Source organism: Cynara cardunculus (genome assembly GCF_001531365.2).
Source record: "Cynara cardunculus var. scolymus isolate 2C chromosome LG 1, CcrdV1, whole genome shotgun sequence".
NCBI lineage: Eukaryota > Viridiplantae > Streptophyta > Magnoliopsida > Asterales > Asteraceae > Cynara > Cynara cardunculus.
Window position 1 is genome coordinate 45,556,543 of NC_037528.1, and position 24,272 is coordinate 45,580,814.

Genomic DNA, 24,272 nt, shown 5'->3' on the forward strand with positions numbered 1-24,272 from the left:
GTTTAGTATTCTTGTAGACCCTTTTGGGACCAACAAATGTGTTAGCCACGTCTGATAGTGATACAAAATTTTCTGTTTCTATGGTTGATACTGATGTAATCCCGAATGTTTTTAATAAATTTGCTTCTTTGGATTATTTTGTTTGTTCTATTTCTTTATGGCATAAACGTCTTGTGCATACAAATGTGAAAAATATTGAAAAATGCATAACAAAGGTTTAATCAAAATTGATAACAAATACTTTGGAAAATGTGAAACTTGTGTAAAATCATAGTTTACAAAGAAACCTTTTCCTTCTGTTAAAAGGGATACATCAATTTTAGAATTAATTCATTCTGATATTTGCGAATTAAATGGAATACTTACCCGAGAAGGTAAAAGGTATTTCATAACTTTTTGTGATGACTTCAGTCGGTTTTTACAAGTTTATCTGTTACATTCAAAAGTCGAAGCTTTTGACGCTTTTAAACTCTATAAAGTTGAAGTCAAAAATCAACTTGAAACACGAATTAAAATACTTCGATCAGACATAGGTGGTGAATAATTTAATAAAGAATTTGATACATTATGTGAAGAGAATGGCATCAAACATGAACGAACCTCACCATTTACTCCTCAACAAAATGGCTTGGCGGAACGAAAGAACCGAACCCTTGTTGAAATGGTCAATTGTATGTTGAACCAATCAGGATTGCCTAACAATCTCTGGGGAGAAGCCATGTTGACGGCTTGTCATATTCACAACCGGATCACTAGTCATGTGATTCCAACCAGTCCATATGAGCTCTGGAAAGGTAGAAAACCAAATCTGAACTATCTAAAGGTTTGGGGATGTGTTGCATACTATAGAACTCCTGATCCAAAAAGATCTAAATTCGGATCCCATGCTATTAAGAGCATATTTGTAGGATATGCAGTAAATAGCAAGGCTTATAGATTATTGGACAAAGAGTCAGGAGTTATAGTAGAATCCAGAGATGTGGAGTTCTTTGAAGATAGATTTTTAGAAGATGCTGAAAAATCAGAACCAATATTGGCCTCTAATCCCTCTTGTTCATCTCATGCTAGTTCCAAAAACTCTATAGAGGCGGACGAACCACGAAGAAGTACAAGAGTGAGAAAAGAGAAAAATCTGGAAAATGACTTTTTCTCGTACTTGATAGAGGGGACTCAAAATAAAGTGACAAGAGAGTTCATTTTCTCTATCAATACTGAAGAGGATCCCAAAACATTTAAAGAGGCCATAACTTCAAGGGATGCTCCAATGTGGAAAGAAGCCATAAATGATGAAATGGACTCCATTTTGGGTAATGGAACTTGGGTGCTGGCAAATTTGCCAACAGGGGTGAAACCCATTGGTTCCAAGTGGATATTCAAAAGAAATATGCACCCTGATGGCACAATATCATCCTTCAAGGCTAGATTGGTGGCTAAAGGATATAGACAGAAAAAGGGTGTCGATTACTTCGACACCTATGCTCCAGTTGCTAGAATTAGTTCCATTCGAACTCTCATAGCAATTTCTGCCATAAAAGGACTGTATATTCACCAAATGGACGTGAAAATAGCTTTCTTGAATGGCCATTTAAACGAGGAGGTTTACATGGAGCAACCTGAAGGATTTGTAATACCCGGACAAGAGAATAAAGTGTGTAAACTTGTTAAATCTCTATACGGGTTAAAACAAGCTCCTAAACAGTGGCACGAAAGGTTTGATACGACTATCACATCTTTCGGGTTCCGACATAATGGGGACGACCGGTGCATATACTCAAAATGCACGAGAAGGTACACTATGGTAATCTGTCTTTATGTCGATGATATGTTGATCATCGGAACCAATCTAGATGGTATTCTTGAGACAAAAGGATACTTATCCTCGAACTTTAAGATGAAAGATCTTGGAGAAGTAGATACCATCATTGGGATAAAGATCAAAAGATCTGCATCTCAAATCTCTCTATGTCAGTCTCATTACATAGAGAAGATACTGACAAAGTTTCAACATTTGAATATATAAAAGAGTTTAATACTCATGTTTGATTCAAGTGTGAAACTCAATAAAAATACTGGTAGATCAGTGGCTCAACTAGAATATGCTAGTGCAATAGGATGCATGATGTATGCAATGCATTGCACTAGACCAGATATTGCTTTTGCTGTGAGTAGACTTAGTCAATATACGAGCAATTCGGGTTCAGATCACTGGAAAGCAATTGGTAGAGTATTGGGCTACTTGAAAAGAACCCAAGAACTAGAGTTGACATACTCTACGCATCCAGGAATCTTGGAGGGATATTCTAACGCCAGTTGGATAGATCACTCAAGTGATTCTAAATCCACAAGTGGATGGATTTATACTCTTGCTGGAGGGGCGATTTCTTGGGCGCGCAAGAAACAAACGTGTATCGCTCATTCGACTATGGAAGCCGAATTTATTGCCCTAGCGGCAGCGGGCAAAGAGGCCGAATGGATTAGAGATTTGTTGACAGATATCCATTTATGGCCTCGACCGAATCCCTCTATTCCTATGTATTGTGACAGTTAGGCCACACTGTCCAAAGTATACAATGTTGTATATAATGGGAAGTCGCGACACATAAGTCTCTGACACAACTACGTGAGACAACTAATTGATGATGGTACCATAAGTATAGTGTTTGTCAAGTCTTGTGGAAACTTGGCAGATCCACTAACCAAGCCTCTGACGAAAGACTTGGTAGAATCAACCACCAGAGACATGGGTCTGAAACCACATAAAATCAGTCAGTGATGGAAACCCAACTTGGATATAGTACTCCTATTTACCAAGTTTAAAGGGTAACAACAAGTCAATTGACTGATAGAAGGTACTATCAAACGATAGATCCATGTAAGGTGAAATATAGTACGGCGTTGTCGAGAACAAGGATGAGTTAATCTCTTAACAAAGTTTAGAGGCATCTCAACAACGAAGATGTTATAGAACTTTGCCTATATGACTTAGAGGTGGTGCCGCCTCAAAAGAAGAGTAGCGGTTTCTCTTTGAGTAAGTCATGAAACAGGGTTTAGCGCATGGCCATATTAGCGCTCAGTGAGAGAGCAAGGTGGATAGATGACGTGTGTAGGTAAGCCGAAGTGGTCGCAAGATTCAAGGTTTAAATCCTAAGGATTCCATTGGATTGATCMCTTCTTGCATACTTACATTAAACATGGTTTAATCTTAGTGACACCACTGTAACGTTGTCTACCATAAATGTCAGGAAACTTTCCAACCTGGTGGGGGATTGTTGGAAATTTGTAGGTTGGAAGTTAACATTCCATCCCACATTGGTAGAGAGTTTTATTTCTAGAGAAGCTTATAAGGCTTTCTCTAGTAGTGGGCTTTGAACATGTTAGTGAACTCATGGTGGGGTCTTGAGTGGAAGAACCAACACACACGCGCGCGTGTGGCCGTGGCAGCGGCCGCGGCCGCGGGATTCGCGAAGGTGGCGCGAGTAGGCGTACTTTGCACCACGCCACATCGGAGCAGAGGGAGCCTCGCCCCGAGCTCCGAGTAATTTTTTTACTAGAGATTTCGTCAGGAGGACTATCATTAATCCGATTTTAATTTTAATTTTAATTTGAAATAAATCGGTTTTGATATAATTATTAATTTTAATATTTTGAGATAATTATTAATTTTTAATAATTAATTAATCCGATTTTTATTTTATTTTTTAATTTGAATTAATTTGTTTTTGACTTGGTTTAGGGTTGAGAATTTTTCTCCCCTATCCCGGTTTTTTGGAGAGGTCCGTGGGCTTTTCTCGTGGGCTAGAACTAGGGTTTCACCCAGTATAAATACTAGGTGAAGCCGTATCTATTTTGATATAAAAAAATTATTCTTCCTCTGACGAAATTCTGCTCCCTTCTCCTATTTCTCTCTACCGGTTTTGCTACAAAAACCTGCTCTATATTCTTTGTGATAGCTGTTCACAAACGAATAATYTACTGCATCAAATCCTRGGGMTTTRCGACTAGCAGACTCACAGCTTCTAAAGAGTGGTCGYATAAAACCTTTAAGGACAGGTTTTCCGTGCAGTTTCTCATTCAAATCGAAAGACTATTTACCAGGTTGGTTTTACTATTTTAGCATTGTATTTAAATTTCTGTTCACAAAGTGAACACTCTGCTTCTACCCCTTTCTTTCATTGAATCTATCGAGAATGATAGTTTCAATCTGTGTGAACTGGCATCTATTGAGATTTTTGGTGGGTCTGAATTCAAAAAAGTTTAACCTTTTTATTGCTATAAAATAATTAAATTATATAAAGATTAAATCTTTATTTAGTATTCATTTTCTTATTATTTTTATAATTTTTTCAACAGACAAAGCGTGAGGAAAGGGGTGATGACATATGGGGTGACCTAAAAAAGGGGTCGGGATGCGAAGATTTCACTAATCTTCTACGACGATCATCTTCAACAGCTCCCCATCGGAGAGATGAGGGAGGGGGACGGTGACCAATCTCTCTCTGTATATATAATATTTTAATGAGTAAACTCCCATTTTGGTCCCTACGGTTTGGTAAAAAGTCTGAAAGTGAGACATGAACTTTGATAAAACTAGAAAGCATCATTATGGTTTTCATTTTGCTTTGAAAGTGGTCCCTCCTTACTAACTTAAATTGTTTTCTCTGTTAGAGGGAGGGGCATTTCCGTCTAGTTTATCTTTTTGTCTTTTGCTATTATTAACTAATAAACATCCTTGTGCATGTGTGTGTGTGTGTGTATATATATATATATACTATAAGGTACTCGCACAATGCAGTGAGATATATCTCGATTTTAGTGTTCCGTTTTTTTTTCTTAGTCAATATTATAATGCGGTTTTATGTGGTTTTTTGAGAAAGCGATAATGTTTTTATTTTGGAATAAAATATAAATATGAAAATATTTTATAAAAAATAAATAAATATTGATATTAGTACCAAACTAACTATTTAAAATTTCTTCTTCTTTTGTATATTTTTTTAATTTTTTTGTTTTATTTTTGGTTTAATAATATAATTTTTTATAAAGATAATAATTGAGTATTTAGTTAGAACTCAATAATTATTCTAATTATATTTTAGTTTTTTTATATTTAAAATGAAATGTTTATCTTTTATTTGATTATGTTTATCTGAAGTTAGTTACACGAATTCAAACAATAAACTTTAATTAGTTGCACTTACGCACAATTTACTTGTAATGTTGAATTTTAAGTAATACGCATCAATGAACAGTACTTCATGCATAAAAAATGGTTTTTAAGAGTTTTTGTCAAATGCTTTATAATATAGTGTGTGTGTGTATATATATATATATATATATATATATATTTGATTGATACGATTATCAAATATTTTATTATGTGTGATAAAAATTATAATCAAGTTGTCATAAATTTATCTTTGTGATGAAACCGGTTTGGAAAACAAACTCAATCCCGATTATTAGGGATTATCGCCACAGTTACAGATAATACTACCATTTTTTATTTAATTTAATAATGTTTTATTTAATACATTTATTAAATAAGGTTGGCAACACATATTTCTTTTCTCCTTCTAGCAAATTAGTTTGCTTTTTGCATGATCCTCCTTAGGATCAGGTACAGGTTCATGGGAAAACCGCAAAAAATGAGAAAATTGTGAAACACTCTAATAATCATTCATTTGTACAATATTTACATGTGTATATAAGTAATTTGTTCGGTATGTACATGTACATAAACATGTACATAAACATGTACACCTGCATAGAAACCATGAAACATCTTCAAATTACTTGTATACACGTGTGCATACAGTACATATGAATGGTTATTAGGGTGTTTCATAGTTTTTCATTTTGTATGTGTTTCCCCTAAACCTAAGTCTCTATCTACACACACTATTACTCAATAACATTGAACAGTTTAAATTTATAAAAGACGGTTTATCAGTATATAAAATTTATAAGAAGTACAAAACTTATAGTTAAAACATCAAAAAAGTGCATTGGCTCCATCATGAACGTTAACGGCGCGTGATAGATGTGACTTACCACCCCAACGTCAACACATTACGCCTTTTAAAACACTGCTAAAAGCATTTTGTCCTCGATGATGGGCCCGTCTTCGAATGATTAGATAGCATGTGCATATGGTTGTGGTTGCAAATACTTGACGAGGTCTTTTACTTTTGATGGTTGTCATCTCATCGTACATTAGTTTGTGTGTTTTGTAGTGCACTCAAGTGTTTGAATTTTTAGGTTTATTGTCGATATATGTTGGAAACCAATCAATGTATATGTATGCGGTTTCTTAATACAATTTCGACTTTTTTTTACATACTGGATTTTAGTTAACTGTATATCTAGTGATTCTATACTTATTCATGTATTAATCGAACAAAAGTATAATAAATAATGATAAAAAATAAAAATGAGATTTTATATTCAGATACTCACAGATAAAATATTTAAATAAAACCACAAGGGTGGTGCCTGATTGGTTTGAGTTTGACTCCAAAGATCAAAAGTACTAGGAGGTCCCAGATTCATTTCCAAGGAGGAAAAATAAATTCCCTTATGGCCACGGAGGTTCGAATACGGTGACTCCATGCTATCTGCAAAACAGGTGGTCTTCCTACGATTAGTCGGTTGGCATAGCGGGTTCAGATATCCAGGTTAATAAAAAAAACTAAATAAATAAATTATATAAATAATTTGAACTTAATTAAACAAATGCATAGTCTAACGAATATTTTTTAATTCTTATTATTGTGGTGTGATTTTGTTTTAATCATGATTCATATTCTGTTATGTTGATTGTCTTTCTCGATTTTATTTTATGGTTTTGAGAAAATTAGATATGAGGTTGGTTATTATTTTACTATATATATATATATATATATATATATATATAGAGAGAGAGAGAGAGAGAGAGAGAGAGAGTTTGTTTTAAATACAACTCTTCGCATTTGTACAACCAATACAACCCAATAAATTGAGATATTTATGGAAATGATGAGAGTTCATTTATTATATAGGGTTGAGTTCACATGAGACCAGCATGTTTTCGTAAGGCCCATGAGACCATTTTTTTACACTTGAAACTTCACAGCAAAATGCTATGAAGGTAAAAGTCAAACCTTCATAGCAAAAACACTGTGAATGTTACCTTCACAACATTTTGCTATGAAGTTTTAAGTTTAAAAAAGTGGTCTCACAAGTCTCAAAAAAAAGATTGGTCTCACATGATCCCATGTATAGGTTTCAATTATAGATTATAAAATTTTAATTTCCATGTTTAATTTATTTGATTTAAGTTTTATTATAATTTAGATTTAAAATAAAAAAATGTATTTTATTTTAGTTTAAAAATTATGATTTTTTATAGAAATAATGATATATAGAGTGTTATGTTTGAGCTCAACTATCGTTAAATTTAAATGAGAACTATATTTAAGATATTTTATATTTAAAATTAAAGAGATAATATATTTTAATAAAAAATAAAAATGAGATGTTTTATCTCGGATTTTCTTATGTTTATCGTTAATTATATGAAATTTTTTAAAAACTTCAGATATTTTAAATAAGTGTTTCATCTTGTAGTGTTTATTTAGTATTTATTATGTTTTATCTATAGTTAGTTACACAAATTCAAATATGGAGTTTTAATAATTTGTACTTATGCTTAATCAACTTGTAATCTTGAACTTTAAGTAATATGAATTAATAAATGATGCATAAAAAGTAGTTTTTAAGAGTTCAATGTAAATGTTTTATAATATAACTAGAAGAGTATTCGTGCAATGCAACGAGATACATCTCGATTTTAATGTTTCGTTTTATTCTGTCTCTGTCGACGTTATAATGCGATCTTATGTGGTACTGAAAAAACAATAATATTTTTATTTTTTGAATAAAATAAAATTTTAAGGTAAAACATGTATCGATTTTAGTATCAAATTAAATATAAGAAGCTCTTGTCTTTTTGTGTAATTTATTTAATTCAATTTCTTATTATAATTTAACTTAAATTTAAAAAAATATATCTCAAAAATAATGTAGCATATTTATTTAAGAAATATTTTACTCTAGAATATTTAATTTGCATGCAACTTAATAAGAAAAAGTCAAAAAAAGTAAATGTTTTTCTAAATCATAGCAATGGAAAATGAAAATCACTAATAATAGTTTGAAATATGTTTTCTATTTTTATTTTAATTAAGTCATCAAAATAATGTGTCATCCACATCACCTCATTAAAGTCACACAAGCAAAAAAAGTCAAGAGGTTAACCGGTTTAGAAGGTAACATGTTATCTATTGCTATAATGGGTAGATTTTTTAAAGTATGATGTATTAATAAAGATTATTTGAAAGTACATTGCTGTAATAAAGAAAAATAAAAGTAAAATGCTATAATAAGAAAATTTATGAAAGTAGGTTGCTATTTCATAAATTTAACCATTCTCAAAACCATATAAACTGTATTATATATCAACAGAGACAAAAAAAAAAACATTAAAATGAATATTATTTCGCTGCATTGCACGGGTACCCTTCTAGTATATATATATAGGTGGAGGTTCAAACGAGAACCCTTGTGATTTACGAGAATGCGAGAACAACCCAATAACCTCAAACTTTTTTAATTAATAAATTAACTTTTATTATATATAAATAATTTAATAAGGACAATAATGTAATTAAGTAATTTTTATAATTTTTATTTTATTTTAATTAACCATAATTATCTTTTCACGTTCCACGTTTTACTCTTGGTAGTTATCTTCTTCTTCTTCTTCTCGTTAACATCTTTTCTTCATATCACACCTCTATCACATAAGTATCACACTCATATCATATGATTATCACACCCATATTATATGATTACACCAAAATTTTAACTTGTCAACCAAAACGATAACCCAAGTGATGTATAACAGTGATTATCACACCCAAATCACATGATGACACCAAAATTTTAACTTATCAACCAAAACGTTAACCCAAGTGATGTATAATGGTGATTATCACAACCCTATCACACTCATATCACATGATTATCACACCCCTATCACATGATTACACCAAAATTTTAACTTATTAACCAAAACGATAACCCAAGTGATGTATAATGGTGATTATCACACCCCTATCACATGATTATCACACCTATATCACATGATTATCACACCTAGTATAATCCTAACCTATTTCGTAACCGTTTTACTAGATAATGATAATAATGAGTGTTTAAAAGATAATGATCGTGTTTAAAAGATTTGATGATATCATTTCCATTATTACCCTTTTAATTTTAAATTTTTTTGAATCTTTTTAAATTTTAATTTTAATTTTAAAAATCTTTTAATTTTATTTTTTATCACAATATGAGGTTATTGGGTTGTTCTTGCGTTCTCGTAAATCACAGGGGTTCTCGTTTGAACCCTTCCCTATATATATATATATATATATATATATATATATGTGTGTGTGTGTGTGTGTGTGTGTGTGTGTGTGTGTGAAATAGAGAAGTGATCTTAACTCTTCCATTAAAAAAATCAACAGTCAAGATTTGAGGGGCTGATTGTGCAGCATCGCATGATAACAACTATGCGAAAGATAAAGGGGTAATTTCATAACTTTTACAAATAGACGACAAACAAATATATGTGAACCCATATGATTCACATATGAACTATATGTGCATATATGAACTCGTATAATTCACATACGAATTATATATGCATATGTGAACATGGTGATTCACATATAAACTATTTAACTCATTCACGTATTAATTCTATGTGCATATGTAAACCCGTATGATTCATATATGAAGTATTTTAAGTCATTTGCATATGAACTATTTAATCGATTCACAAATTAATCTTAGATTCACATATGGTTTTAGGATCAAAATCAACATCTTGCTCAAGATTGTTTTCTGGATTCAGATTCATTTCGAAAGAATACGAGATTTGATCACGAAATATAATAATTTTGATAACCTAGATTTCCGATATATGATCGAGAAAGAATCGATAATAGAATTGTCATAAAACCATATTTGATTTGCGATGTATAATCGAGAAATTTTTGAGAAAAGATCGAAGATAGAATTGAGATCTTTACACTGCTATAATTCTATCGATGATAGAACTGCTAATTACCGTATTATCGTTCATTTAATAAATTTTGATCATTTAATCTAATGGCTAAGATTGCTTCTCTATTTCTCATATATTGAGTGTTTATCATTTGAATTTCTCCCTATATATAAGAGCAAGTTCAAACGAGAAGGCAGTCAAGTTACGAGAATGCAAGAAGCAATATGAACCACATAATTCATTAATTAAAAATACCATAAAAAATATAAAAAAGAAATTATCGTAATTACCATTTTGAATTGGATCAAATATTCTGTTAAAAATATTATTGTAACAAAAACAGCAGTTAAATCTCTTAAAAATCTCATTATATCTTTTGTATTATTGTTTAATTTTAATTAATTCATATTTTTTTTATTTTAATTAATTCATATTTTTTAAATCAAGTTTAATATAATTTTTTAGATACATTTTTGATTTAAAAAATCACATTTTTCATCAAATATCACATGTGCTATCCACAATCAATTCATTATTATTATTTTCTCTATTTTTTGGATCCACGTTTTGAATTACATGTGGTTAATTTCGTTTAACATATGATCTATTACGTTATTACGTATCACATATGATCCACTCTGTGAATTTTCATATATATATATATATATATATATCACATACGGTAATATACTTGTGAGTATAAGTTACGTATTATCACATGTGATAATATGTGTCTAGATATAAGTAACAAATTATCACATATGATAATATTTGCATCACAAAGGATCTATGAATTTAAATATACACGATGACATATAAAATATCCATAATTATCACATATGATTGATACGATCTCAAACAAGTTATCATATGTGATAAAAATGTACAATCAATCTGTTACAAATTTATCTTTGTGACGAAATCGGTATTTAAAGATTATTAGAAATCGGTTTGAAAAATAAACTCAATCCCGATTTATTAGAAATTATTATCACCGTTACTGATAATGATAGCCCTTTTAATTTAATTTAATAATATTTTATTTAATCAATTTATTAAATAAGATATATGGTATATATCACTATATTCCTTATCACATTCTCGCAAATTAGTTTGTTTCTCGTATGATCCTCCCTCTATCTCTCTCTCTCTATATGTATACATAGAATCATGTGAGACTAACCACTTTTTCACGAGACGCATCGTGAAGGTTCAGTTTATAAAAACAAAAAACTCATCCAAACTCCCAGGTAGTCTCAAGAAAACTAGGCTCACATGACCCGAAGTCTATATATAATATATAGAGGCCTAATCAAATGAGAACTAATTAGTTTGTGGTAACCATGAGATCCAATCTCAACCACAAATTAATAGATGAATTAAGAAATTTATAATTTTGGTAATTTTAAATTAAAATCTTATTGCAATGACATTTTAGGTATTTTCTCTCCTCTCTCCGTCCTCCGGTGATACCATAATGGTATCACAATGCATCTTATAYRTKWKTKYRTRWMRYWSWWMWRTSRWYWKWRWKKKSKMTCRSRGRTSTMACRMARWRSTMTYRKWMTSMMKYKWAYWYAWSYWTRKRTATMWWWMTRTRTMTWTWKWTWWAYAKAWWYRAKAYYWWTRGKTWTCMSWGWSRYMKSWMMGRMSAAYKSTSRMYMRWKGSMKKAGAKWKAMRAKWRWMWRMYYWAARWSTYCTYRMWWWWWAMWWWWWWKYCAMMWTKMMMMWWWWKAYAAWTWKWYYAWTWKWTYWWMWRWYTKRTSRWTGARMWTARATTKSWCKKWYRSSWCWMACKARWMASYTYTSSYYTSAMGKGMMCCYAWATATATATATATATATATATATATATGTGTGTGTGTGTGTGTGTGTGTGTGTGTACATTTCCATTACAAACCAGGTAACCATTTACCATCAAGAGCGTGTTATATGCAAGGGACATACATCATGAATTTTTGTACAAAATTCACGTGTATTATTCATGATGAATATGGAGACATGGTGCGTCTTTTGGTAGTTCCCCGGTTTGCAATGGAAATACGATTCTCAATCGAACTTTCTCTCTCTCTTCACACTTGCCGCCTTAAATCATGTTTTATAGAAGATCGTAAATTTCTAAGGCTTAAAGTTTGATCTTGCCATCGTGTCCTTAGAAAATAGTTTAGGTTTTCCTACTTTTTCTATGCAAATTATACTTTTTCATGCTTCTGCTACATGTCCCTCTTTGTTTTTTGTTTTTTTTATTAACCTGGATATTCAACCCACTATGCGAGCCGACTAATCCCAGGACGACTACCTACTTTGCAGATAGCCTGGAGTTACCGCATTTGAACCTCCGTGGCCACAAGGGGATTTTTATTCCTCCTTAAATTTGAACCTGAAACCTTCTGGTACTTTTGACCTTTGAAGCCAAGCTCAAACCAATCAGACACCACCCATGTGGTTTTCCCTCTTTGTTTTTGTTCTGCTCTAGCAGTTATCAATATTTAGCTTTGTGATTCTCTATTTGTTTTATTTTACCTCCCTTCTTGTTTCTTGTTTTTGGGCACTTTTGTTTACTGGTGTAGGAAGTCGGGATCGTCACGTACATTCTACCCTTAGATCCTACCCCCTATGTAAGATATACGTAGTTTTCAAAAAAGTAGTTCTAAAGCATGGGTAAAGGCTTGGGCATGACATAGTCATGAACCCGAGTTCGAGCCCTGGGAGGGGGGAGTTGGCGACATTTAAGTGGGGCCATGTTTAGCCTCCAAATTTGCCGGGGATTAGTCGGGTTTTGGCCCGGACACCCTTACAAAAAAAAAAAGGATCTCATCATCAACCACAAGGGTGGTGCCTGATTGGTTTGAGCTTGGCTCCAAAGGTCAAAAGTACCTGGAGGTCTCAGGTTCAAATCCAAGGAGAAATAAAAATTCCCTTGTGGCCACGGAGGTTCAAATATGGTGACTTCGGGCTATTTGCAAAGCAGGTGGTCGCCCTGGGATTAGTTGGCTCGCATAACGGGTTGGATATCCAGGTTAATAGAAAAAAAGGATCTCATCATCTCGACAGTCTGATCTAGATCATCGTGTTCACAACGACCTGCAACACGACATCTTCAACACATGCACCTACAGTGACCTTCACTAAAGCCCTAAAATTTTCAAAGTCGAACCATGAATAACTAAAACCTCAAAACAATTATTCTAATCAAATTCTAGGATCCTCTCCCACCACAATAAACCAAACGAACCTAGTAAATCCTAGGCAGAAGTGGGGTCCACAGATCTTGGCTCTAACTCAAAGGGGTAGAATGATTGTTTCTGTAGAAAAATCTCGGCTGGCAACACAAGAAGAGAGCAATTAAAAGAAACAAACTACAAGGACCAACACACGTTACATGTATGATGTAATCTCTACCCAAAAAGAGCAGAGCGGTTATTTCCATGAAAACCCCCGACTTGTGCAAAGTGTGAAGAACATTAATAATATTCTGATAGAATATTTACAATATTCTTGATGTAGAGTTAGACAAAATGCAAGTGTGCCTCAATTCTAGAAGAAAAACTATCATCTACCATATGAACCTCTGAACACCGGGTTCGTGGTCCCAATGAAAGGGCCGAAATAAGAACATAATCATTGAGTAGATATTGATGGATGTATAGAGGAATCCCATGAGGAACCACACTCTACCATTAGTCACATGACAATGAAGAAGTAAGAAAAAAAAGGGTATTGTGTAATATCTGAATTCTATCAGTGGAGCAGGAATAAGAACAGCAGCTGAAGCCAGGAAATAAGCCAATATCCATACTTTCTTCTGAACTTTGGCTGCCAGTAAAATTTATATGTGTTAACCAAGTATCCCAGTCAGAGATGGGGTGGGGGTAAGTAAGATGTATGCAGATGTGACCTCTACTCCCAAAGAGAAAAAAGTGGCTGTTTCTGTGAAGGCCCTGGCTTGTGAAAGGTGTGCAAAAGAGAGACATGAAAATTTTTGAGAAGTAAAATTTGTGTTAACCAAACCGAACGAGCCAGATATATCCCACTCGAAGATCAAGAGGGGCGGAGATGTTTGCAGACCAACCTCTACCCCAAAGAGCAAAAAGCGGTCCTTCCTTGACCTACCCCACTTGTGAAATGTGTGCGAAAGCAAGAAAGGCATATATTTTGAAAAGTAAAACTTGTGTTAACCAAACCACACAAGCCCAGTATATCCCTATCGGAGGTTGGGGGAGATGTATGCAGACATAACCTCTACCAAAAAAAGTAAATTGTGGTTGTTTCTGTGAAGACACACGGCTTGTGAAAAGTGCGTGCGAGGGAGAAAGGCATATAAGATAAATTTTGAAAAGGAAAATTTATGTGTTGTTCAGTGGAAATGGAACATATGGGAGGTAAACAAGTAATTCAAGTGGCATACTGACCTAACAAAGTAAAGATAGAAGTCCATGAGAAAACATATAGCGGAACCAGCAGGTATTTCGTTGACCAATGAGCATTTATAATCTTCCGCCATAGATAAAAGGGATAATGGCGATTATCAGCAAGTAGATAGGGGTGAGCAATGCTGAAATGGTAGAAAAAGCATGTCATGAGTGAAATATCTTATCAAAGTACACTATAAGTAGAAAATTAGAAGCGTGCAGAAAGTTATCAGATCCAATTACAACCGACCGTCAAAATTAGATATTCTAATTGTAATTTGATTGGATCCAAAATTTCATTATCCAAATTGGATCGTTCAGTTGTTTGATGACAGTTCAAAATCCAATAAAACCTAACTGAATCAATCCAATTACCATTAAATTATATATATATATATATATATATATGTTGATTTAAATGGTTGGATAACAGATTCAAAATACTGGATGGATCCAATACAATCCAATAAATAACCTATAGTAATATCTAGTGGATGAAACTTGGATTTGGTTAGTCTAGGGCTGAAGAAAAGAGGGGGGGGGGGGGGTAAATGCAGAGACAAGGCAACTGAGGATTGGATCAGTTGCCCAATGTTGATTGGATTGGATCGGTTGTCGAAATTCAACATCCAAAGGATGATTGAATTGGATCGGCTCCATCCAAATCATTGGATATTTGGATGTGAACTGATGAACACCCATACTAGAAATGCATGTTATAGGAATCAATTTAATGGTTTAGCACTTGAGCTTTTATAATTCTAAATGATTGAACTAGAAAATGAAGATAAGAAACTACGAACCATTAAATTTGAATCCTAAGATCAAAAACTAGGAAATGGAATGAAAATCACAACCTGGGATTCTTATGTACTCCTAGTCTGATCGATATATTTTCTTTGCATAAAAGACAATCATCGGATATAACCAATTACTGCAAGAAATTGGGATTTAAATATAACCGAGCAGGTGGGAGACCAAACCTGAAATAGTGCACCCAGAGAAGGCTAACTACGGCAGCAAGAAACCACAATAAAAAACTAAGGGGTCGATTCTTCCAGAATGACCTGGCCAAAATTGCAGCTTGACTTGTACCAAAGTGCACAGGAGCCATAAAACAAGAAGAGACTAAACCATAGTACAATAACTGAGCAAAATGTGGAGAAACCGTATGAGCTTCTTTAGCCCCTGCAAAAGCAAATACAAGGCGAAACACATTTTATCACCATCCCACTCTTTAAAATCCATGAGAAGTGGCTTCATTTATGAGGGAAGGCTAGTTGCAAAAAAAAAAAAAAATAACAGACGTGAAAGAAAAAAAAAAGAAGCAAAAGCAAATATTGTAAACTGGAAATGGAACTGAGAGTTACCAAGAACTATGCTGCCATTCCATACAACAAATGCAGCAAAAGCCGCCAACACTGCCAAGAAAGGGCTAAAAGAGACAAAAAGCTCCCACTTCAGATGCCAGGACGCTAATATGATGCTCCAAATCTCACTAAACCAACCTGCATTAGAAGTATAATGCAAAAGAGTCTAACAATGATACCTAGAAGTGATCTATATCCGTATGCAGATCTTTAGACATTTAAAGAATTCTCCATGAAAATTAGTGTTATTTTATTTGCATGAAACAACTCACTTCATCTTTATACAGATCAGGATGGAAATGTTTTTTTGATAAACAATTTGACTCCAGATATTACCTGTTCATGCATGGGAATCATGTGTCATGCCCCATTAAGAACGTTTAGGCATAATATAGAGTCCTAGCACTAAGAAATTTGGAGCCATTATGCAAAAGAGGATTAATGTGAGATATTGGTTTCATTGTTTAGACCAAAAGGTAAGGAGGGAGTGTGAGTATATTTGTTACATTTGCTGTATATAAATATTACATACTTCAAAAAAGAAGATGCAATTAGATTGGAGTACGACAAAACAAACAGCTGATATTCTTTCAATAGCTCTTCCAAGAAAGTTGTTCGTGCATATGCATCCAAGTTCTGCGTAATTGACATCCATTGACCAAGTTGAGGGGAAATGTTGTAATATTTATGTTTCAATGTAAATATTAGACTGATGTAATTAGGAGCAATCTTAGGGATGTAATTGAACATTCTACATCGTTGTTTATATTTTATATACATACGCCCTCAAACTAAGTATCTAGGTCACTCCATTATTATTTTCTCCAAATCAGACTCCACAAGCTCTTATGTTACCATGATATTGTAATTGCATATGATTTTTCTAAATTGGAAGCATCATGAGTCGGTGCCTACTTTCATTTTTTTCATAATTTTCAATTTCTTTAGTAACACCCTGGTACATGCATCATAGCACTTTTTGGGGGTTGCACCATGGTTACTTGAAACTATTGCATCATAGGGACTGCATACTTGCACATTCTGACGGGGAGCAAAGTTACAGATGCATTGCGTAATGCGTGTTAGGGCCTGTTTGCTTCTTTTCTCATTAATCCCTGTTTGGCTAAAGAGGGTACATATGGTGTAAGTGGTAAATGAACAATTGTTGTTTGTTTTTGTGTGTTGAATGAACCATTTGAATGACAGAAATTAACCATTTTAACCATCTGTTTGAATTAAGTGTTAAATGAAAAATGATTGTTTTTTTGCTAAATCTTTTGGAGGAAATTCTAAATGACAAAAAATTATCAGTTCTATAAATTATTTCAATAAAGAACATTTAATCTAATATAATGATAAAAATTCAATATAACAGAATAGATACAAAATTCAGCAAAAAAGAAGGTTGTAGATGAAATATTAGATGGGTATAATAGGGAGAAATATTGGCTTACTCTTTCAAAGGCATTACCTATGCACTTGTATGATTAAGCCATCGACTTGATGAATAAGCCGTAAACAAAAAAAATTGCAGAGCAATAAGTCATTCTCCCCATTAACCTTATTACCTCATTCTTCCATAAATTATTAATTCAGGTGTAAGAATGAGAAATATTTAGGTAGCAAATAGCCTCGATGAGCTATAACTAAGGTGTTTACAGAACACCGTTTACCCAACCGTGTCCATTCTTATGAATATATTACAAAAGTAAAAACATCCTTTAAAGGGCTACTGGGCAAAGAGAAAAGAAAAGAAAAATAACCATGAAGGGATTTTAATTGTTTTCCATTGTTGCCTTCTTATAAAATTTTACTCTCAGCCATGCTTGTGTCATACCACAATATTAAGATGAGGCAAACCTGATGAATTGTCAGGAAGGCAGGGAAGACTTGTTCCACGGACAGAATGACTGACAGTGCTGATAGCACTACCCGATCTTCGCCTTTTCAGGTTGGAGCTGATGCTATCACCTCTACTGGAAGCAAAGTGGTCATCTATAGGTACTGATAACAAATTCTCTTCATGTTTTTGTTTAGCTTGAATAAGATCTAGAACTCCAATACATGCAACAAATAGCATCCAAATGATATTTGTTTGTCGCACAACTACGGCTACAACTCCAAGCTGCATTAAAGTTAGTTGAAATTAGTTACTGCAAGAAGACACATTCATCATGATATTGCCAAAAGTGTCAAAATTATCAACTGAAATTGAAAAAATATAATGCAGCCTACATTAAGTAAATCACTTTGTATACAAGTAGAATAGAGAAAATCCATATAAGGTAATCCAAATGTCTACTTTAAAGCATGTTGTTAAGTTGTTCAGTCTAGCACCTATGATCAACATGCAAGACCTTTAAACAGTCCTATTTATCAACTTCATGGAGACAGTTACAACACATGAACCCTATGCTTTTAGAGCAAAGGCCAATGAACTTCAAAGATAAAATCTGCATCAAAGTAAAACAGTACACACAAGCTGTTGTTTCTTGGTTAGAAAGATATAATGTAAAACAGATCCATTTAAGAACCTTTAGCAGCCGATGGTATTCTCTATTGTTCTGAAGTATCAACATAGATGATGGGAAGAGTTAAATGAACCCATAAGCTTTCAAACTTTTGCCTTTACTAGAGGATGCTTATAATGTTTCTAGTTTGGTGGGTTACAAGAGAAATATTAGACATAGAAAGGCGTGAGATGGGATTATGGGCCACTCACCATTCACCACTCATCAAAATATGCCTGCTACTAAACAGGGATGAAACCCCAATGAACTCATGTGCATTTATGCCAAATTACATCATTGATATAGGATCTAATACATGTCTAGGTCACATGTGCACTCCTAATATAGAGCACACTGTCTGTTAAAGTAGAAACAATCAGATCACTATCTCTGTGATAAGACACAAAGAAGGAGCGCAGGCTTTCTAAGATCTCTCCTCCTCCCATCCCACCTATGACTCCATGCAACAAATCCTTCAAAGTTCAAGCTTCGTGACATAAATATGGGAAACCCAAGTCAGCAATAAGCAAAAACAGTAAATCATGTCTATCATTAATGCCATGCCAAAAGCTTCACTTCACACTCTAACTCATGGTAAGATTAAGAAGAGTAATAGTATGAGAAAATAGTTCTCAACTTCTCTAAGATATGAGAAGGACAAAAGAAATCTTGAGGAGAGACATGCATTGTGACCCTGACAAAACTTGTAATATCGTCCCTTCTCTTCATAAACTACCAAGCACCCTCTTGTACAAGAAACATATGGAGAAATCTGATGAAAGAGTGGTAATGTCAGGCTCAATAATTCACGGAAATGACAGTTTTGGACTTGTTGAGGGAGAGGGAAGAATGATGTTGCAAACTGAAATCCTAAGTCTCTCCACCACATAAATATTAAGACCTTGGCATGTTATGATGTTCAGTAATACATATCAAGACCATCGTCTCTGATGCAGGGAGGCTGGGAAACTGAGGAAGATTTAAGATTTAATGCATCAAGCAAACAAGAAAAGGTTTAAACACTCTCCCATGACCCATTAAGTACAACTGCAGATACAAGTTAAGACACAGTAACTTCATGGTGAATGCAACTCAACCAAACACTAATGGAACATGAATGACAATAGCAAAGGCAAAAATCAATATAAAGCCAATTATTACCAAAGCACTGCACAGGTAGTTCTTCTTCAAACACATAAGATACATAGCAAGAACTACCGCCAGTGATGCAACATCTGTATAGTAAAGAAAAGTGAAGAACCAGTGAAGTGGGTATAGGGCTAGAACAACTGTGTAGAGAGTTGCTTTTCTGTCGTCTAGGGATGGCTTCAAAGATATAACTATATCATGAACCAATATGCTGCAAATTACAGCCAGGAGACCATTGGTAGAGCGAAGAACTGCTATCGAGCAGGCATTAATAAAAGACAAAGCTGGTTGTATAAATAGCAGGCCGGGAAATAAAGAAGCAACATAAGCAAGTGAAAGGAAATACCTGCAAAAATTTTGTAAACAAATTTCTGTTAGCAACAGTTTTTTTTACTTTAGAATCAATGAATTCCTCTATGTAGCATTTTTCCCTTGCCATAGTTTGAAGCAACTACACGATCTATGTTCTTTAACAATCAAAGCCAGGTTGACTTCAGTTTAGTTGATTTTTCATACCTATTCATGAAGATGAGGGTCTGGAGATCCTAGCATGTAACACATGAATTCCAAGGCAATCCTAAAAAGACAAGGATATGGTGGTGCATATATGTGTACGTACAGTATTAGTCTAAAACCAAACCAATAAAAGAGAAATTATCTTCAAAGTTGATACATCATCATATATATGTGTGTGTATAGTAAGCACAAACTTCACTTTAGACATTCTGGTTTTAGTTTTAGTTGTGCACCCGGAATAGTCCAAAATATGCAACATAGTTACAAACTTGGTGTTGTATAGACATTGTTACAAAAGCCCAATCCTAGCTTGTTTAGAAACCTAATCCTAGTTTGTTTAGAATCCTAATCCTAGTTTGCTTTAAATACTTTTCTTGTAATCTATTATATATCCTTATCTCCAAGTATTTATGTTTCTCTTGTATATGTATATGGGTTTTCAGCATAATAAGATACATAACAGTCCTGAAATATATTTATACATCAGGCAACCTGTGAAAGTTAGGTGTATTAAAAATATTGGACATGATGGGTGAGGCATGGGTGCAGCACAGGTGTAGCATTCCTTGTTCTTTTAGAGGGCTCAATTCATTTTTTGTCATTCAAAATTCCAGTGGCAAGAATATTTCAAGTTCCAAAAAGGATTAGAACACTTCTAATGTGTTAAACATATAATAGTAGGGATGAAAATGGGCTAGGAGGTGGGTCAATTAGTCAATAAGTGAGGTAAGGTTGTTAGGGGAAGTATAAATAGAAGCAGAGTGGAAGCGATTAGGTATTGGTTTTGTAATCAATTGGGTGTAACCCTTAGGAGGGTTTTTCGCCTCTCAAAAGCCAAAGTGTCTCGTAACTATTCGGTTATGAGTGAATAATCAAATCTTTCTCTTGTTTTGTTGATAACTGGTAGTTAGTGTAACAAAATGCTTAGAGATTTTATATGTATTATTATAGAAACATTAAACATAAAACATTTACACTAATGGCACCTATAGATAATGATTTTGGTGTTTGATTTCTACTTATCTCCATCCCTCTCGTATTTATTTTCTTATACATATGTTCTTATGCTCTCTGTTTGTTTTTGTTGTACCGTACACCTCGTTGTTTCCTGTTGACATTTGTTCTATATTTCTTTGTTTGTTGGACATGCCATCCAAATAGGGTTTAATGATAAAGTGCTTTGGACTAGGTTTTTATGGGTTTACCAAATGTTACAATTTTTTAGGATTCAAACCCACATACCTCATAAACACACCCATTGTCATGCACCTTAGGTCTAAGCTATCGAAAAACAATTGGGTGGGTTGCCTTGCTTCCTTTATCTCACTCATAGGCATATATTTATTTGTGAATTTTCATCTCTCAACTTATTTAATGACCAAAACTACGTCTCCCATATCCCCTTCACCATATTTGTGGTCAACAAGTTGAGGATATGGTAAATGTTGCACCTTGTCACACCGTAGAGAAGTACACTTCAAAGCACCTGATATAGGAATTTGGGAAAAAGTAAATAAAAGCCCCTGCTTCCTAATTCATAATCAATGAGTGAATTGTCTCAGCTAGATAGATCAAACATATAATATCTAAATCCCTATCTTGTAGCGAGTACGATTTAATCCCATTGCCTTACAACCAAAAGATCTTTTGTCTCATGGTAGCCTGCTCCAGAGTCCAGCCCCCTTACGAAACTTTCATTATGCTAAAAAGTTCAGAGAAAATGTTAACAACTACACAAGTATCATTCTAGAACCAAAGCACGTTTAGCTTTGATTCATTTCATATATCTAACAAAATACTAAATTTGAATTCCTGTTCTATTGTGAATAATTTTAATATGAAAGCATATTCAACTCAGGCTTCTTAACACTTCCAATAATATATATATAAACACACACACATCAAATATCAATTTCATCAATGGAAAGGGTGAGATGCAATTGCAACCTTGATGTCCTTGCATGCAACAGGAGAAAAAGAATCATGCAGAGTTCAACATGATTGATCTTTTAGGTTTTTCTTAGTTATTTTTTATAGACTTACTATGATAATTGAACTGATGTCAACTTTTTTCTTATATGTTCCATTTTCTTTTCAGTTTTGAAACTATGATTCTTTACCCTCCGAAATATTTTGGCATCTATCAAGAAGAATTCATTCACATGAAATGTTGTATGTTGATCACTTTACATGAGACCAAAAAACCAAGTTTTTACACTCAACTCCTCAAACGAGAATGAGCAACGACTGTTGAAGCAACCTTACAATTGATTTTTTAATAAAAGTGGGAAAATGGCCTCAATGCCGCTAAACTCAACTACCACGCAATTATGATGATTGAAACACAGACATCAGTTCAAACGTCAGATTCCTCTTGCCCACAAATAACATGCAAGAAAAAGCAAGAATTAAGTGAAGGAAAAGAGAGAAGCCGTGGTGAAACTTACAATCCAGGGGGAGTTGTTATCATAGGATCCCAACTCTTGAATTTTCCTGCACAATACTGCTGAGCCTGAGGAACATGAAAGATCTCATCCTACACCAACATTTCAACTTTAGTAAATTAACATCAACAGTTTCTAATTGATCTGTAAAATTACTTTGTAAATATTGGTACCATGTATGGTTCAGGAACAATGTGATTGACAAGGATGGACATGGGTATAACCCATGAGCTAACAATTAATGCAACTGTAATTCTACCCATTTTTCACTCTCTTGTAACCGAGTCACGATTCCTTTGACTTGGGTCCGACTTCCACTGAAAGAGGAAAATTACAAGAACATACAACATTTAAAGCCTAATTGTAAGAACATATAAATCAAATTAATGCAGGTAATAAAACAAAGGGGATGGATCCCAAGTAAGCAATGCACCACCAGGAAAGAGACTGCATCTGATGATCAACACTAATTAGTTGTTGGTTGAGAAATTTCAGCTGAAAGCAGAGACAACGAAACTATAACTTCATCCCACAAGCCTAACACAAGAAAATATATATACAAAACAGACATCCCCAACTAGCTCAAATCCTTGATAGCTAAAAGCACAGATAGATATAGAGGTACAGTAAACATAAATTCAAAACTTATTCTAAGAACATTTTCCAGAATCTGGAATCATATATGTACATGAGATTCATCTTATAGCTACAAAAGTAGTAAAAGCCATAGAAATTGTTCAAGTATAGCTGTGAAAAAAATAAGTGAAATTTGTCAATGTAATGTGACTAATCCAAAGACATCGAAAGACCTCTAGTGCAACAAAGAAATCCCAAAAATTAACAGACCATCGATTCAAATTCTAAGAAATCGAAGACACCAGTAACTCAAATATGAAAGAAATTGAAGACAGAAACCCTAAGTAGAAATCAAAGTAGCGATGCTTACTCTGCAGGTGTTTCAGACTTGACGAATCGTTGCAATCGAGCAGATGAGTGGGTTGTTCTTCATGTTAATTGAACTCCATCTATACATGGAGTATGAGATCATCTCCCAGATTCTCCATTGAAAATGGTTGAAAAACAATGATTTTGTTATTTATTTATTTTTTAGATGTGAAAAAAAATGATTTTCTTATTTTCTTTAATCAATAAAATTACATTATTATTATTTTATTTACTTTTTATAAATTTATTAAATGATAAAATTTAATGCAATACCAACATTAGAATCTTTAGAATTTTATTTGGAAATGTGAAGTGTGTAAATCTATATCTCAAAAAGGCTATATATGACTTGCAAGTATCGTCTAAAACAAATAATAATGATATGGGTATCAACAACGAAATGCAGTGAACGTTGCTACAACATAACACAAAGGTCGCTGCAATAATAGCTCTCTACAATACTACTGGATTGAACGGTCTTCCAAAAAGTGCAGATTAAACCATATGTTGGAAGTGCACTTGGTGATACATCAATCCAAAACTAGTACATATCTTGTCTTTCTTTCCATGTAGTTTTACAGCCCCTAAGATTACTGCGACTTTTTATAGTCTCTATAACAAACTTAGTAAAAATATTTGCGTTGTCTTAATTTTAAGTCCAACTCATCTGAATAAAATGGCATATGTCAGTTTGTCAAATATTATCGGATGAAATATTGATATCACTTGTGAATCGTGAAGTAAATTGCTATTAGCAGAACAATCATAAACTAACATTTGTCTTAATCTCACAACTTTCACTTACACCCACACTAGG

The 24,272-nt window shown here is 33.5% G+C and overlaps 1 protein-coding gene across 1 annotated transcript; it reads right to left on the bottom strand.

Annotated features, from left to right (window-relative positions):
* Positions 1–13,554: 13,554 nt before the first annotated feature.
* LOC112522659 (dol-P-Glc:Glc(2)Man(9)GlcNAc(2)-PP-Dol alpha-1,2-glucosyltransferase) lies at positions 13,555–23,582 on the bottom strand. The gene is made up of 9 exons (XM_025131936.1): positions 23,457–23,582; positions 22,684–22,827; positions 22,514–22,602; positions 19,563–19,896; positions 17,752–18,016; positions 15,892–16,029; positions 15,505–15,709; positions 14,522–14,664; positions 13,555–13,925 (listed from the first exon to the last, which is right to left on the bottom strand). The coding sequence occupies exons 2-9, from the start codon at positions 22,771–22,773 to the stop codon at positions 13,666–13,668; spliced, it is 1,524 nt and encodes a 507-aa protein (XP_024987704.1). The 5' UTR covers positions 22,774–22,827; positions 23,457–23,582; the 3' UTR covers positions 13,555–13,665.
* Between the last annotated feature and the right edge of the window lie 690 nt (positions 23,583–24,272).

What these genes read in the sequence shown, in the direction of transcription:
- LOC112522659 (XM_025131936.1), bottom strand. Translation starts at nt 22,773, where the DNA reads ATGGGTAGAATTACAGTTGCATTAATTGTTAGCTCATGGGTTATACCC. An exon ending in ATAACAACTCCCCCTGGATT is followed by an intron (nt 19,897 to 22,513) that starts GTAAGTTTCACC and finishes AAATTTTTGCAG; the next exon opens with GTATTTCCTTTCACTTGCTT. An exon ending in CTCTGGGTGCACTATTTCAG is followed by an intron (nt 14,665 to 15,504) that starts GTTTGGTCTCCC and finishes CTACCATTTCAG; the next exon opens with CATTGCTCACCCCTATCTAC.